This window comes from Glossina fuscipes, unplaced genomic scaffold, assembly GCF_014805625.2.
Source record: "Glossina fuscipes isolate IAEA_lab_2018 unplaced genomic scaffold, Yale_Gfus_2 150, whole genome shotgun sequence".
Taxonomy (NCBI): Eukaryota; Metazoa; Arthropoda; class Insecta; order Diptera; family Glossinidae; genus Glossina; species Glossina fuscipes.
The window spans coordinates 266,314-282,966 of NW_023998493.1; the positions used below are offsets into that span (position 1 = coordinate 266,314).

The following is a 16,653-nucleotide window of genomic DNA, read 5'->3' on the forward strand; positions in this document are numbered from 1 at the left end:
CCTGATAAACGGACGATGATATGTGAAATGTGTTGGGCACTTGAAAGAGTGACAATAACATTGTCATCAAAAATTGCCATTTTCCAAAGTGACCTATTAGAACCCCAATAACATCAGTCTCATCATCATTGCCATCGTCGTCACTTGGATTTGTCATATTCGCATTAGAGTTCGCTGTGGCGGTGGTTTGTATGTATGGAGTATCGATTGGTGGACCACCATTCGAATCTCGTGAACCCAAATGTCGTTGATGGCTTATTATGGCAGTGCTATCAATGGAGCCTCTTTGTCCATTTGTTGTTGTTATTGCTGTTGCTGTTGTAATAGTAGTGGTTGTAGTAGTGGCATATGTTGTTAAGACTTTTGCTTGCAATTTTTCCTCTTGACTTTGATTCTCTGGTATATGTTTTGTCGATTTCTCTTCATATTCTGGGGACGGTTGTGTACTACTGTGCATTTTGCACAATTTTTCTTCTACAATTACAAGGCAAATAAAAATGAAATGTAATTAAATCAATTTACTTTCATCTTAATCAGGAAAATTCATTTTAGCTTAAATCCAGTCAAAATACTGGCGAAATTAATCAAAACTTTTCTGTAAATTACGAGCAAACACAAAAGAATTAGTGCGTGTTTGATATATGGTTTTCTCAAGAGTAGACATAGCTAAGCACACATTCCCTATGCTACATACATCCCTATTATGACTTGCTTTATTCTATTAGCGAAAGTTATTCAAGTTACTCGTGCATGAAGAATTCATACAACAACTGTACACTTCCGTAGATTTATATTTAGGCATGCAAAGAACGATAAAACTTTCGATGGGTGCGTATGTGTGCACGTGTTCATTTGTAGATGTTTTTATTTCTGCGTAAATTAATTTAAAGCTTTAAAGCCTGCTGTGTGCCAAGCGATTGCAAAAAATCCTTAAAGGTGAAAAGTAACTTCACAAGTTAAAATTTGGAAAATAGGAGAACGTTTTCTTCGAGAAGTATTGAAAATTAGGTCTTTATACTCAACGCCGCTTCTGGTACGGAGCATATTTAAGTTTGTGCGGACGTATGTAACACGTAGAAGACCGAGTTTTCATTATACCGATCAAAGTCTCCCCGTGCGTCCATCTGATGTGTGCCTATTGTGCGTAAATTTGTATTCAAGCTACAGGTCATAATTTTTGAGATATCTTGGTAAAATTTGCTACGTTGACGTGCTTTGACCCAAGAACGAACGACACTATCGATATCGGTATGAAGTAAAAGGTCTCAGACAAGGTAAATGTGTTAATTCTAAATTAATTGTGGTCGACGTTACGATAAGGCGGATCAAATGTTTCTTGAAAATCGTCCATATGGGTATCAAATAAGAAAGCTTAGAGAATAGAATTCGAAAAGCTAAATGTGTTAATTTTTATTTGATTATGGTGACCGCCCCGACGTGGTAAAGTAATTTTGCTTAGCAATATCTTTCAGTGAAATAAAAGGTGAAAGATAAGTTTTATCCCATTCACTTTTTTATAACAATAAATAAAAGCATGAGGCACTAAAGACTTTTTTGGTGGGGAATATGCGAGATTCGACTCCAACCGAATATTGTCTTACTCGTTTTTTTTTATAATCGATCATTTGTCAGAATAATTATGGCGACGGTAAATTGGTTGGCTGATCAGCGTATATTGGATGCAATCGAGCTTGCCTAGGGAAGAAGATTTTCCCAATTCGTCATTATTAAATGACAAGTTTTGGGATGTTGAACTCTGAAGGTAAGGTTTTCATAACATAACCGGGACTGAAGTGTTTGTTAGGGCGTTAGGACAAGCAAACACGGTTGGCAAAATATGTTTGTCAGAAGATAATTTGTCTTGAGTAATGATCGATAGCATCTTTGATTTTCTACTTTCAGACTCGTCGCGACTCGATCTCTCTTACTTTAGTACGAGTATTTTTAGCACAAACGGGCCTTGCCGACAACGTAGCTGATAGCTTACCTTGGAGACTCTCTTCATACTCTTGATGATTTCACTTAGAGAAACGCTTAAAAAATCATTTAGACCTTATTTTTCGCAGTATTTTATAAAGCTTTGCAGACGAAGTGAAAATTGAAGAAATTAAAAATGCAAAAGCTAAGTATTGAGGCATACGTCTTCGACGAGACGCACGATTTTACAAAAATCCCATAATATAATCGATCTACATCGGAAATATTCCCTACAGCTGGTCCAAAACAACATTTACCAACTTTTTGGAGAACTAACAAAAATAAAGGCTTTCATAGCCTCCCATGTCGAGCGATATTATAAAATAATAGCGCTTTATGCAGCTGACGAAAACCGTTACGAACAAGATTGATTAGAGATCATTGAAAATATTACAGAACAGCTTATAGGAAGAAACAATTGATGCCCACTCAGACGCATTAGAATAGCTCGGACTCCCCTCGAGGATTCGCATTTGAAATTAGGAACAATGTTTTCGTTTAGCGTTTCTTGCTTTATTACGTACTATACGCTCAAAATCGAAAAGTCAAACGAAAGCAAAATTAACTAATCGCCAGGATTATTTATTTACCTTAGCGATAATATATACATAACGTTTATCAACTACCTCCGTTTTTAATCCGTTGAAAAGAATGATGGGAACGTTTGCAAGTTTAATGACCCTTTTCGGAAATAAAGGACAAACGGATGCTTGATTTAATGGCTAGAAAAAACAATTTTGTCAGATCTCAACCCAAAAACGAGCTGGTTTGGCCGAGATACCTCCAATCCTGTCGTTCGTCGGTCGTCTTACTTTCTACCCAACGCCTCCCATCCTTCCACCCTCCTTCCTCTTTCTTGAACCCAACTCAAATCTAGCAATCCGAATAAATGAGTTGTGAGCTCAAAATGAAGCATGATTTTGAATTATCCCAGTCGGAGTTTGTAAATAAAGTGTACGGCTTTCCGACCATCTTTATAATCGTCAGGTCTACGTAACATCTATAAATTGTTTTTACACAGATGTAGCCTCGTTTGCCAGCATAACTAAAGTCTTCCGCAGAATAACATTCTGCCTGGGGACATATTGGCCAGTTATAGAGCGGTACTCGTATTTGCTTTTTGATGCATATACAAAGGTCGTCACGGTATATTTGAACAAAAAGCTTAATTCTTAGTGATAAAATTCAGAGAATAGCTAGTAGTTTGTTTAGAAAAACCAGTTAATTAAACCAAGATTAAAAGATTTCACTTAGCTTGAATTGTTTATAGAGATATTAAGTGTTGTCTTGCTTAGACACGGTTAAATAAGGAGGCTAAGTTGTTCACTTAGAACTTAATAACTTTTGAAAATATATATGATTCCATGGTCTTCCGTTTAGAGTTAGCTTGAACTTTGCACTTCTTTAACTATGATATTTTTATGAACGTTGTTCCGTTTGTACATGTCGGCTATTCATATAAGAAAAGGCAAAACGACTCAAACTGAACTAATGAGGAAAAATAAAAATTCTTATACCGAAAGTCATTTGCCCGGCCAACCTCAATCCCCTCATTCCTTACCGACCACTTATATCCAGCTAAATTCTAATCTATCGCATATTGTTCCAGCATTCCTATCCAAGTCGGCGGACATGTGAGGACAAAATGAGGTACGATTTTGAGTTCTCAAGCAACTTAAAAAAGCCATCGCATAAGATGATCCCAGTTTACGTTGGCGTGCACTGTGGGCGTCTTCTTCACCGTTTTGACCCATTTTTAATGCTAATCTACGGGCAGGAGCTCCCTTTTACTAAGTCTGAAGCCGATATCTTCAATTTTGCGAGCAGCACAATATTTACCATAGGACAGGCGGGCATCCGTAAATTGATTTAGAATTTGATACTCATCGAGAGCACATATACTTTGTGCAGGCCCTGAAGCGCCTTCAGGTTGTTGCAAACGTTTTGGCGAAGTGAAATGATGAACATCCACATCTTTCAGCGCTGAGTACAAAAATGAGCTTTTTTTACTTCATTACTCATATATTAGAATAGGCCCAAGTACAAAACTAGGTCCCTATACAAACAAGGAAAACATTGACCATGCCCAATCGATATTATAAAGCTCCTATGTTTTATTGTTTTTTTGTTTTCTTTTTGGTATCTTTTAAGATAGAGGCGATAGATGTATAAAAGTTTCGGCCATAGCTATATACCATTCTTTACTTGTTTTTGCTTGCCGAATTTTAGTTTAATAATAATAAAAATTACAACAAATTTTAATTGCATTAATAAAACTAATGTTTCATTCAATACGATATCCAGAACCCAGTACAAAAGTGAGACATTAAGCAAATTTTGACGTTAAAATTAAAACATCGTTAAGAAATGCTACAAACAGCGTTCTAAAAATTTATATGTACTATCGTAAGCATTTGTTAACAATCATCTTGATTTCAAGTGGTAACAAGTCCATATTCTCATGGTGCTACCGAAAAACACGCATAACTCTATAATATATCTCTGGTCTGGCAGAATCTGATTCATCGTACGTACAAGTTTGGTAAACTGAACTTTATGGTTCAAGATCATAGATCAAATTTTTGAGGTTGAGTCCGAATTTTTTAAGGTAAACTATAATGTCGTATCACTTCTAACTTTGTTACACAGTTATCTCTTTATAAATCATATCGACTTTAAAGCTCCTTCAATAGAGTCTAGTCAAAGCCTTTTAGTTTTTTGCCTGAAAATGTTTTATATCAAACAGATTTCCAACAAGCAATCCAAAAGCATTGATATGACCTGATTAATTTCCATTTATCAGCCAAACGTACAGTGATTAAGTATTTTATGTTTATATATTTAAATAATTAAAACAATTTCTATGAAAACAACTAATAACATCATAGTGGAACAAAGCCGACTATCAGTTACTCTGCATCATTTCGCTTGATACAATTCCTCATTTGGTTTTGTGATAAAATACCAAAAATTAGACCTTGTTGGCGTCCATTTTGTAACAGCCGTTATGTGATAGAGAGCCCAGAACATAGATTGATGCAATCTAAATGATCTTAACCGTCACAGCCTATTTTCGACCAAATACTTGAGCTGAATGCCACAAAAAAAACGTATATCTCACGAAAGATTGTGTGAGCTTCCAACACATATACCTATGTAGTTCAAATTTGGTAGTGCCGGTTTATATGTCAAATAATTATTGAGGACCAATTTTTATCAGGAAATATTAAATCATTCATCTTTTTCTCATATAAAGACCTTCCTCTCATTCGAACCTTTATTCGGTCAGAGGTCCGAAAAATTGACCAATTTAGTCCAAGTTTGATATGGTAGATTTCTACATCGAACTATTTTACTATTATGGAGCAACTTCCAGTCTGAAATATTAAAAATGAAGCAATTGTGCTATATAAAGGCTTATCTTTCGCAGGAATAGTTGTATGGGAAGGGGTTCAATACTTAGTCAGCGCATGTGTTGTTTCTTAATTGCGATTTTTTTAATATAACTTTTATTTTTTTTTTTTGGTGATAAAAACGGCCTAGGGTAATCCATTTTCAATAGGCTTCGTACCTGGGACAATATAGTTTGCCAAACGTAGTCAAAATATCTTAAAAATTGGAAGATGAAGGTTGAACGGAAAAATATACGGGCATATGGATAGGCAAGTCGATTAGTATAATAAAAGTTAGGTAAATTTAACATAGCAAGTACTGCAAGTGTCGTAGAGTGCAAAAATTCGTAATTAGACTAGTTGGAGCCTCGCTTGCAGTAATTGTTTTTTTTTTTTTTTTTAATTTAAAAATATTTATCTAAATAATATGGTAAAGCTTGAGGCATAATAGTTGAATTTGGAAACAAAGTGTCCATACGTGCTGCTGACAGTGAAATACGCAAGTATTGTGGTTGTGTGTGCACACTTAGGCATGCATACATTTGCGATAAAATATTTGGTTAAAGTATATTAGTTGTTGGCGATGAATTTTTTTTCCTTTCGCTCGCTTTAATTTATTTTACAAACGTACGTAGTTTTTAACATTGAATCGATATGAATTACAAGCGCTTATATATATGTATAAAAATATATACTATATAAAATGGTATGACCTTCAGTGATGGTCATCATGGTCGTGATACTATACAATATGATAGGCTTGCTATAGATGTTAATGCACAACACACACCGACACCGAAATACATAGGCAAGGCCCATCTGCATGTTTACAATGCATATATTGCATATAACCGCACATACTACAAAAACCTTTCGAAGTAAAGCAACAGCAGCATAATTGAGTCTACAATATGTTCCGTGCATGTTATTAGCTCTATATCTGCGGAGATGCATGCAAGTGTGCGAGCATGTGGAATTCTCATTTTACGTTTATAAACTCAACTTCCTGCGAAAAGCGCCTGCTGCTGCTATGACAACTTGCAGCCAGCTGCAGAACGCGTTTTAATTGTTAATTAATTAGCGTAAAAACTATATTGAGGCTATAAAGTGTGTTTGTGTGTGTGCATTTGTGCGGTTTTACGCATACATGCGTAAATTTGTTACTGCCAAAGGGAAGAAAATACGAATCATAAATCTTATATAATATATATTGAAATGTAGACTCAGGCGACCGTAAGCATTTATTTACAAAACAAACTCGAATTTATTGAATTTATTATTAAACTGTATAAGCTTGCATTTAATTTTCTTTAGCGAATTTAGTTATGTAAACTTTTACATTGAATTTAATAGTTTGCATAGAAGAGCAAAACTTACTTTAACTTTTTTCTCCTCATTTAATCTAAGAATGCTTTACTAGGATTAAACGATTTATTTTGTGAAACTTTTTCTTTCTCTTCCTCTTCTTCCTTTTAATTTCTCTTATGTTTCATGTTTACAAAGTGTAGAAAATCCTATTAGCTTCAAATCTAAACTGTGATGAGAAAAAAATTAACGCCAAAATCCATCAAAGCCAGAATGTTTTCGCCGTCCCAACAGTAAGAGCAGAAGAAATGGGTAGCAGACCATCTATAATGGCGCTAGAAGGTAATAACGAGACATTTTTTTTAAGCTTTGGAAATGGTTGTTTATTTGCTAACCCTAGATGTACAGACGTCGCTGTATTTCAGTAACGTCGTTATAAGCGACCATATGGTACACATTTTCTTCAAATTGTTTCTCCCTAATCTAAATTATTCCAATATTATGATCTATCCTCTACCGATCTAGGTACAGACATAATCCTATAGTTGCTATAGTTCCTTCCTTGCACGAATCTAGTAATTAAATTCTTGTTTGACCATTTGTCCCTGTTAGATCTGCTGCAGCCGTTTCCAGAGTACAAGAGCAGACAAAGATACTTGCTCTCACCGCACCATTGGACCCGACTTGACAGAGACACCTAACCTTACACCATTTTTATGTTAGAGAATCTCTATTCCTTATAGTTGCGTGATTTTACTTTACGATTAGGCTGTTCCTACCACTAATTAGTCCTGCCACTAATCAACTCTAACGCACATGAATTTTATTGTACGCAGTTTAGGTTCCAAAAAAAATTGTTCTCCAAAATAGGAAGTTTTCGCTGCCGCGGTAAATTAGAAACGACTATATAAAATGTTAAAAAATATTCAAAACAAGCACATGCAAATTTCCTAACCGATAGTTAATTTAAAATCAAGCTTTCCTTTATCATACTTTTTTGTTTAATTTGTTTGAGTTTTCTTTCTCTTCTTATAATAAACAAATCCCCTTAGGTTCACGTATATACAGTACTGAGAAAAATATTGATGCTAAGATTAATTAAAGGATATATTTTGCAGTCATTTTTTCCATGAACAATTTTTGTTGGGTTTATGTAATTAGAATGTTTGAAATTTTCAATAAATTGTTAGTTAAACTAATTAGTTAAATGAAAAGTAGTGTTTAAACAACTCGAAAAGATTAAAAGTTGTGTAAAGGTTATTTGTTTGTAACCCTCGGAATAATGGAATGTTTACAAAATTTTCAACGGAAAACTCGCGATTCGTTGTTCGAATAGTGCGATTGCTTCATAATTTTTTTTCTTTCTATTCTAGTAGCCTTGTCGTTTCCAGATTCATACGAGAGGGATGTCTGCTATTTTCATAAAACCCTAATTTAAGCAGTACGAGAAGATGTCGACGGGAACATTTATTACAGTATATAACTCACGAATCATGTATTTTCAGCTTAAGCGATATTCGATTTTGATCACTTTAAAGATAGATGTGAAAGAGAGAGAGAGAGATCGTTTTTTTCAAATTTTTATAGTTGGAACACGAAAGAGAAGAAGAAATCTCTCTTAAATTTTCTCATTACATTCTGGGTAATACTTTTGACCTGAAAAGTCACTAGGGTTTGTTCACTGTTTTTTATTATTGTGTAAAAGTTTTTAATCAAAAACTCAACTCTTTGTGTTCGAATACATATCGTATGCGCCGGATATGTCTAACACTCGAGTGGTCTTCACGTTCCGAAACTAAAGGCATAAAAGAAAATACGCTTAAGATATGCGAAGCTATTCGGCAGCCGGGCTACGAAAGATATTAGCGCTTTATGAAAAATGAGAAGATCTGTTTAGGAAATTTTGTGGATTGATTTGTTTCTTAGCGATTCCCGATACTTTTTACACAAAATATATAATATCAATTTTTCTATCATATGATTTTATTCAACTTTGTTGCATATGATTACTAAAGCCAGAAATACATTATTTATAATATTAGCAAAAGCATATTTTAATTCTCATTAAATTATTAGCTTTTTAAAGGCATATTTTCTCTATCCCACATATATGTGATTTAATTATGTCATTCGTTTTGCGAAATTTCAAAATATTCTACAAGTATACACATATTATACATACTACTTTTACTTAGGCTACAGGGAAAAAGCTTTTTTGCAACTCTGCTAAAGAATTATTAGTCGAATCAGAGGCGGAGCGATCAAAAGTCCTCCAACTGAAGGCTCTAAAACATTTGGCTTATATTAGTAAAGAAGAGGTACTTAAGATATGAGCAAAGTGAGAATGCCTCAATTTATGGGTTTCGCTTGCCTTTGCCTGGCAAATTTTGCAGGCACCTAAAGCCTAATTATGGGCTGGCGCATGTAACTTTTGTCAGCCCGTAGAGCATTTAAAGTTTATCAGAAATGCTTTTTTGAGTTAATTCGAAATGTTTTTTGTTCCTGTGGAACAAATTGGAAACCCAATGAATTCCCGTAGGGTTAGCCAAAATGAAATGAAACCAAAACTCGGTGAATATTTGCTCGTTTTTGACAAAAATTTATATTTGCTAAATTAAAAGCGAACTTATTCTCTACTCAAATTAAAATTAATGTGAAAGCGTAAATAGAATGGCGCCCATTAAATAATTTCGTTGTTATTTTCATTAAATGCATAAGATGTAGGAGAAGAAACAAATCATAATAGTGTGTGGGTAGGTGTTTGACGTTCGTATTTTAACGCTTCATAACATATCTGATCGTTCTTCAGTATTGTTTATGTAGCCGAGTTGATTATCACTTATTTATATAGCAGTTGCTGCTTAATGGTAGCCGGCCCATCCGATCACATTCAGCAGCAGAGAAGATGTGTTCAAACTGTGTAAACATATAGTAATCATTTAAGCTTAGTATTAACAAGAATGTCAATTACATAGTCCTCAGAGTTCACATTTTGAAGGTAATTATTAACTTATGCATGCTTGCATGTATTGTGATCATTTTTTCGCATGAAAAAGACGTTTATTGGGAAAAGTTGGTACAATATTTTTTCCCATATCTTTGCAACGCGCTTCTTCAGCATTCCGAATACGTGTGCCAGTCAAGCCATACTGCACCTGTAACCTTGGCAACTCTTACAGCATGAGATGACTTTGCGTCTTTTAACCGCTATTGCTGGCCTTTGTTACAACAATAAATTGTTCAATTTATTCAATTGTACTGATCCTGCCATACCAGGGGCAGCGAAACTTTGTGGCCATGAATATTCCCCTTCGGTGTCGATGTCGATGCTTCTTCTGGACTAACTTGGGATTGTCGTAATGTACCCATATTTCATCGCCAGTCATAATACGTCATAGAAAACCCTCCCTTTTTTGCCTGGCAAGCAATGAGGCCGCAGTGTTGGCAACGTTGTTGGTTACAAGTGAACTAGTGAATTGACGATAGCCAGTTTTCCTCCATTTGGATCTTACCCATTGCATATAAGCATCTAGAAACGGTTGATCGATCAACTTGTAAGTTGTTGGAAAGTTCTTTGAGAGTTTGAGCTGCGTTTTCGTCCACTAAGTTTTGCAGTTCATTGTTCTCAAGCTTTTTGGGTTCTCCAGGCAGTTATTTTTCATGGACATCAAAACTGCCGCCGACTAAAGCCGACAATTGGGATAGGATGGAGCAGCATCACCATAAGAATTTAGATAAAATGTTTACCAATAATAGATATTTGTGACTATATTAATTATTCAATCGATCAGCCAGCGTTATGTGGAATACGTTTACGGACTACACAAGCGCGGCTCGAAGAAGTAAGAATATTATAGCCGGGCAAGACTGATCATTAGATACTTTACACCACTTGGCTACTTCGCTTACACACCAAAAATTATTTTCATGTAAATGCATAGTCTTCATCAAGGCACTCATATCGGAGGATATTCAGCCGTCAATGTAGTCTAAATTGAGAAAATTTAATTGACTTAACAAAGCTATTAGTATTTTCTAATTACTTTCATCATAACTAACCAAAGATTAAACTTTGTTGGCATGGAGGGGTTCGCTTTCACGAGAGCCGTAATATATATTGCGGTCTAAAAAATAGATCTATGTGATCTAAATTTCCTACGGTTGATTTAATAAGAACAATTTTCATCATAAAATATTAAAAATTATATCTTTTTGGCATATAAAAATCCTTGTATGAGGTACGACTCGATAGTATGGATCTACGTGGACCAAAATCAGTAATTGTTACGTTAAATTAGTGTTACGAATGAATATTCATGACTTTTATCTTGCAAAAGTTCCGTTTCCGTAGGAACGGGTACATGGCTTGTGTTGACCATAAGAATACATGGGCAGACAGATAGACGGACAGGCAAGCTTAGATCGATTCAGATAATGGTTCTGGAAACGGTATAACAAAAGGAGGGTCTATCTTAAGCCTTTGTAGGTGTTACCAATACCCGCACAAACTTAATATGAACTGCACTGCAAGTGTTGTAGGGTATACAAATTTATATATTGTTTTAGTCCCATTGAACTTTGCTCCTTAGCATTGTAGCTGAACGCATTCAATTCAGTTTTGTTCTAGTGTCTGCAAATTAATAAAATATATCTGCAGCAAATGAGTCGACTTCGAACGGCTTTGGGGCGTAAATATATGAAGTGACGGTAAAAGTGAAATTTTTGATATTAAAAACTTTTCAAACATTTTACGGAGTTTCGCTTGATACAATTACACATTTCCTTAGGCAAAATTCTTAGTGACTATTTAACATTCTTTGTGTACTCGTATTTAAATGTCGCAAGTGTCTGAGCAACAATTTGTAACGTAGAGATTGAATAATTTCGCGCATCGCTAAGATGAAACACGGACTTACAAACAAAGTTTAGTCTGCTTAAACTACATATTATTTGGCATAAATATGTACATGTATAGGCTTTAAAAAGAACCAACGCAGAGTTCGTACTACTCCATCGTCTATATGTAGTTCAATTAGCATATGCTCTTAACTGGCGACTCGTTTGCTTCCCCTTTGTCAAATCCTCTAATATTTATCACATTTTGATACTTAAAAATAAAGTCGTTCATCATCAACGCGAAAGCAATTATACATTATTTTGCAATAAAAAATTGGTTACAGCAACAAGCTAAAGAGTCATCAATTCCGAATTGAGGTACTAACGTAGTTGCGCTTAAAAAAAATGGCGATTTTTATCTTTCTATCTCCGTTAACGCGGCCATAAACACCTTAAATGAACACTGACCATATCGCTGACAAGAATATGCTCACATAAACCTTATTACATAATAAAAAAAAGTAAAACATTACACAACTGTTTAAATAACAGAAGTAGAAACAGACAGTTTGGCGTAGCGGAAGCTTCCTCTCTCTCTCTCTGCAGAGCAAAAGCATGAGTGTAAAAAACAAGAAAAAAAAAACATAAAAATAATGAAAATAATAACAAAAATAATAATAAAAAAAATTTCATATACTTTGCCTGCAAGTGTATTATTATGAACGTCGTGTGGCCCATAATATAATACAAAAACAACAATAGCTAATCAACTATATAGTATAGTGTTGCATGTAAACAATAAAAATGCATATTTTTTTTATTTTATAGTTGTCATGATATCGTTCACGTTTTTTTTAAAAACCTACTCACTATACCTACATGCATACATTGTTTGCGCGTAACTATGCGTAAAAAGCCATTAAATGTATGTTAAAATAATTATGCAAAAAAGCAAAAGAAAGCAAAAAAACAATAACTAATAGCAAGTGCATTATATTGCACTGCATTATATTTGTTATCTGAGTGTATACCTAAGTGAATGGCTCCGTATGCTTGTCTATATGTATCAAACAATATTATCCTATTAAATGCATATTTTTACTTAAACATATTTACATACCACAGAAAAATCAACGCAATTGTCTTCAAGAGATAAGCATACTTAAGTCGCGATATACTATTTCTATATTCGTGTTATACTTAGTTACTCTAACGTTTGCGACACATAAAAGTAAACAAAATCCTTCTTTTTTTACACGGTTTACAGTGTCCTCTTATTTACTGCCAAAATCGAAGTCTAACATAAACAAATGGAATGAAACCATGCAAAAGAAACAATGAAATTGACTTCACTTAATAGAAAAGAGTGAAAAGCTTTTTAAAAATAAAACCTTAGTAACTTTCTATCTTTAATTTAGGCGAAAGAAGGAAAATATTAGTTCAAATGAAAACTCTTTGACTGAACTGGTTTTTTTTTTTAAAGTAAATTGAAGGCATTCTGCAGACAACTACACAGGCAGGGCGGCTAATAAAGATGACAAACAGTCAACTCTACTATTTACGCTCATCCGGAGTGTATTAATATATGTGTACATAAAGCTCATTAAGAGCGGTATTTTGAAATATATTTTTTGTTTGCTTCCTTCCAGATGTGAAACTATCTAGTACAACTTGCTGTTTCATCATGCGACGACTCATGTTTACCGAAGGTTATAAAATCATTAAAAAATTTTACTAAAGCGGCAGTCCAGAGCATCTACTGTACGTACACAAATATTTGTCAAATGGGCGTCAAAACTTCCGGCTGCTTGATATACAGTGATGTTCGTACTCTCTTTAAACAATGAAATCCGATATTTTAGACAAATTTTCAACGATGTCGCAAATACACGAATAGGCAGACATGAACAAAAGGCAGTAACTCTTTCACAAAAACAAATTTATTCTTAAAGTAATTCCATCAAAAAATATCTATCTACACTCTTGGCGATACCAAACGGCCGAAGGAATTTGAAATGCATATCATGCCCTCCATTTGCCTCTCCTTTGCGCCAATACATGGCACTAAACTGTTTGTGTATTATGTTGCCCTCTTATTATCATATTGATAATCACGTCTTGAAAGATTCTGTCTGTAATTACAAAGACGTAGGATTTGTTCTCGACTTAGAACCCAAGTTTAATATTCATAGCGCTTGTATACGTCTTTATTTAGACCAACTCTTGACAATGCATCGGTAGCTTAGCTTCCTAATTATAGATGCTATGTTGGTTTCCTGGAGTCTTATCAACGGAACTTCTTGTCCAAACAAACACTTTGCGCAGTTCGAGATGGGAACCTGCCCTACCTCTTCCACTCTCTAATAATAGATTGAAGCTCATTGATGCACTTACCCTTGAAAAAAGGCGTAAAATGTTAGGTGTAACGTTCGTCTTTAAAATAATACAAGTAGAAGTCTATTTGCCGGCTTTATTAGAACGTATTGACATTCATTCTAGTCCCCAGTACATGTACACACATTTTGTGCTCTTTCCTGCTACCATAATGCCGAACTAATTAATGTTGCTCAATCCGTTTTTTTTTCATTTTTCTATTTTGTCCGTTAATAAGGATAAAAGCATTACATTGCTTAGTCAACTACTACAAATTGTCGAATTTTGTACACATACATTGTACATTGGATCTTAAAAATTGTTTTTGCATGTGCTTTTTTTCACACACTGTATCTGAATTTAGTACCTAATTGAATTCTGGTGTATATTATAAGCTGATCTTCTTCTTTACTTTTCTTTTATCTTTACTACAATTAAGTTATTTTTTAGCTTTCATTTAGGTACTGACTTGTGAGTGTGTGAAGTTTGGAAAATAACTAAATCGATTCAAGCGTCTTCTTGTAATTATCTAAAAAGAATATATGAAAAAGGTTGGGCAAGGGGGAGAATGTAAATAGTTTACATAATTAAGTGAAAAGTGCTGTCAAACTCTACCTACGCGTACGCGATGGAGGCGTCGTTTATAGTTGGTGCGTGGGCTGAAAGCATTATTTAAGTTATGAAATCGGGTAACAAAGGAATCGTTTTCTTCGTATAATAAAAGGTCGCCGTTTTTGAAAATATTTCTGCGCCGTCGTCGTGAGATCAGAATGCATAAGATACGAATAATCGAAAGAGTACTGATCTATCTATAGTTATCTAGAAAAAAGTTCCTACTCATAAAAAGTGCACTTCCACTTCTTTGTGTTGGGAAAAAATGCTGCATAAATCCAGCTTCAATTTCCAAATGCTTCGAAAAATTCCAAGCAATTTATATAGAACGAGCAACCACAATCAACATGGTACAGGCCATATTAAGTTTTCGCCGATAGATATACGGAAAACCCAGAAAGACTTAAGATAGATCTATAGTTAATTAAATCGATCGATGCAGAATTATTTTCCAAATCTACTTAAGCATCTATGTTTGTCAGTCTATTCATAGCCTGCCGATGCACTTTTATATTGCAAGTTTTGATATATTTGATGAAATGGTAAAAGCTATTGAAAGTGGGTTACATCGGGCCAATTTGGCAGTTTAATCATTTTTCGGCAAAATTCACGAGGTAATAATATTTAGACATCGTAAATTGGTGCGAAACAATAGAGTGGAACCAGCTCATTTTTTTGAATCTCCTTCTTTACAACTATTATTACGATAAGTAATCCTTTAAATAGCGCAAGGGTCTAATTTTTAATATTTTATAATAAAAAGTAATTTATAGGAATAGTTGGACATAAAAATAAACTGCAGTATATTTTTTTGGATGAAACCCTATATTAGAGGCTCCCATGCAAAGCATGCCTTTGTATTACAATTTTTAGTAACTTACAACGAAAATAGGTGAAAACATTCCACCTCTACATCGATTCGCGTTTAAGGTGCTTTTCTTTCTTACGGTTTACATCAAGCATGGGCAACCGCCGGCCTGTACGCCCCATCTGACTCGTGATGTCGTCGAATCATGGCCCGCTAAGCTTAAAACTTGAAATAATTCAATTTGCTCGCACATAGCAGTGCTGCAAAGGGGTTGTGTTTGTGTTCTCTGTCGGCTCAGGTGTATAGCTATCAAGTTTGAAAGGTGTTCAAGCGTTTCTTTTTTTTCTCATTGGCCATAAAATGAGCGCATCAAAAAAAGGAAAATTGGCGAAGAAGTGTCACACTTTTAATAACAATTGAACATTGTTCACGGCACAGCCGTGATATGAAAATTTAAGTTTTATCCAATTTATTGAAGAAAGTTGCCCACCCGTGGCTTACATGGAAGGTATGTTTTTCATTGAAACAAGCAATAATTTTTGATATTTTATGACAAAAATAAAAGAAGAATAGTATGAGGCGAGTTAGTGCACTGTTAAGTATTGAGTCTCTACTAAAATTTGAATTATTTCACACATAGAACTTTGCAACGCACACTAGAACTAGAAACGCACAGAGAAGGCGTTTTAGAATACATATAGCATCCCTCATATTTGAAGTGGGGGAAGGTTTGGTTTTCGTTCTTGGTTAGGACTTGAGATAACTTGAAAATTGAGATAAATAGCGCTTGTATTCATTCTTGAATTCTACAGATGCACCGAATTGAAAGAAAATAAATGGCCAACTGTTGCAAATCAACTTTTATGGAAAGGTGTTACAAGCTAAATATAGCCAGAAAAGAGGCCAATCTGTCAGCGCGTCTCAACGACTCTCAAGGCAGGTTATTTTGCTGGATGAGAAATTTTTTGCGGCACATGATCGATATTTTCTGGAAGAGAAAATGCTTCAATTTGAATGAAACGATTAATGAATGAACATGGAAATCAATTGTGTGGTTCTTGTGACTTCCGTCTCTCGCGCTTGAGCCAATTTCATTTAGCAAACCGCATGCCTGCCGTAAGAGAAAACTAGTAAAACGAATAAAGTGGAAAAACCCCGAGTCCTAATAATCTAAGGACTCTGCATTACTTAATCCATAAAATGTTAGTAATAAATTTCTCTCTTTTTCTTGCGTAAATGAGTACTCAGGCAGGTCCATGTTCACCCAACGCTGTGCTTTCTATTTTCTTACACGATATTTTTCAAAAAGTTTTTCTTAAACCCGACAACATTTAAAATTCCGCTCACGTT

General features: G+C 34.7%; 1 protein-coding gene across 5 annotated transcripts in view; it reads right to left on the bottom strand.

Annotated features, from left to right (window-relative positions):
• LOC119641430 (organic cation transporter protein) overlaps window positions 1-16,653 on the bottom strand; it is a 70,768-nt gene that overhangs the window by 11,426 nt on the left and 42,689 nt on the right. For all 5 annotated transcript variants that reach the window (XM_038040117.1, XM_038040115.1, XM_038040114.1 and 2 more), the window contains one exon: window positions 2-474. In XM_038040117.1, coding sequence (XP_037896045.1) covers window positions 2-474 — 473 coding nt within the window. The remainder of the gene's footprint in view (window position 1; window positions 475-16,653) is intronic.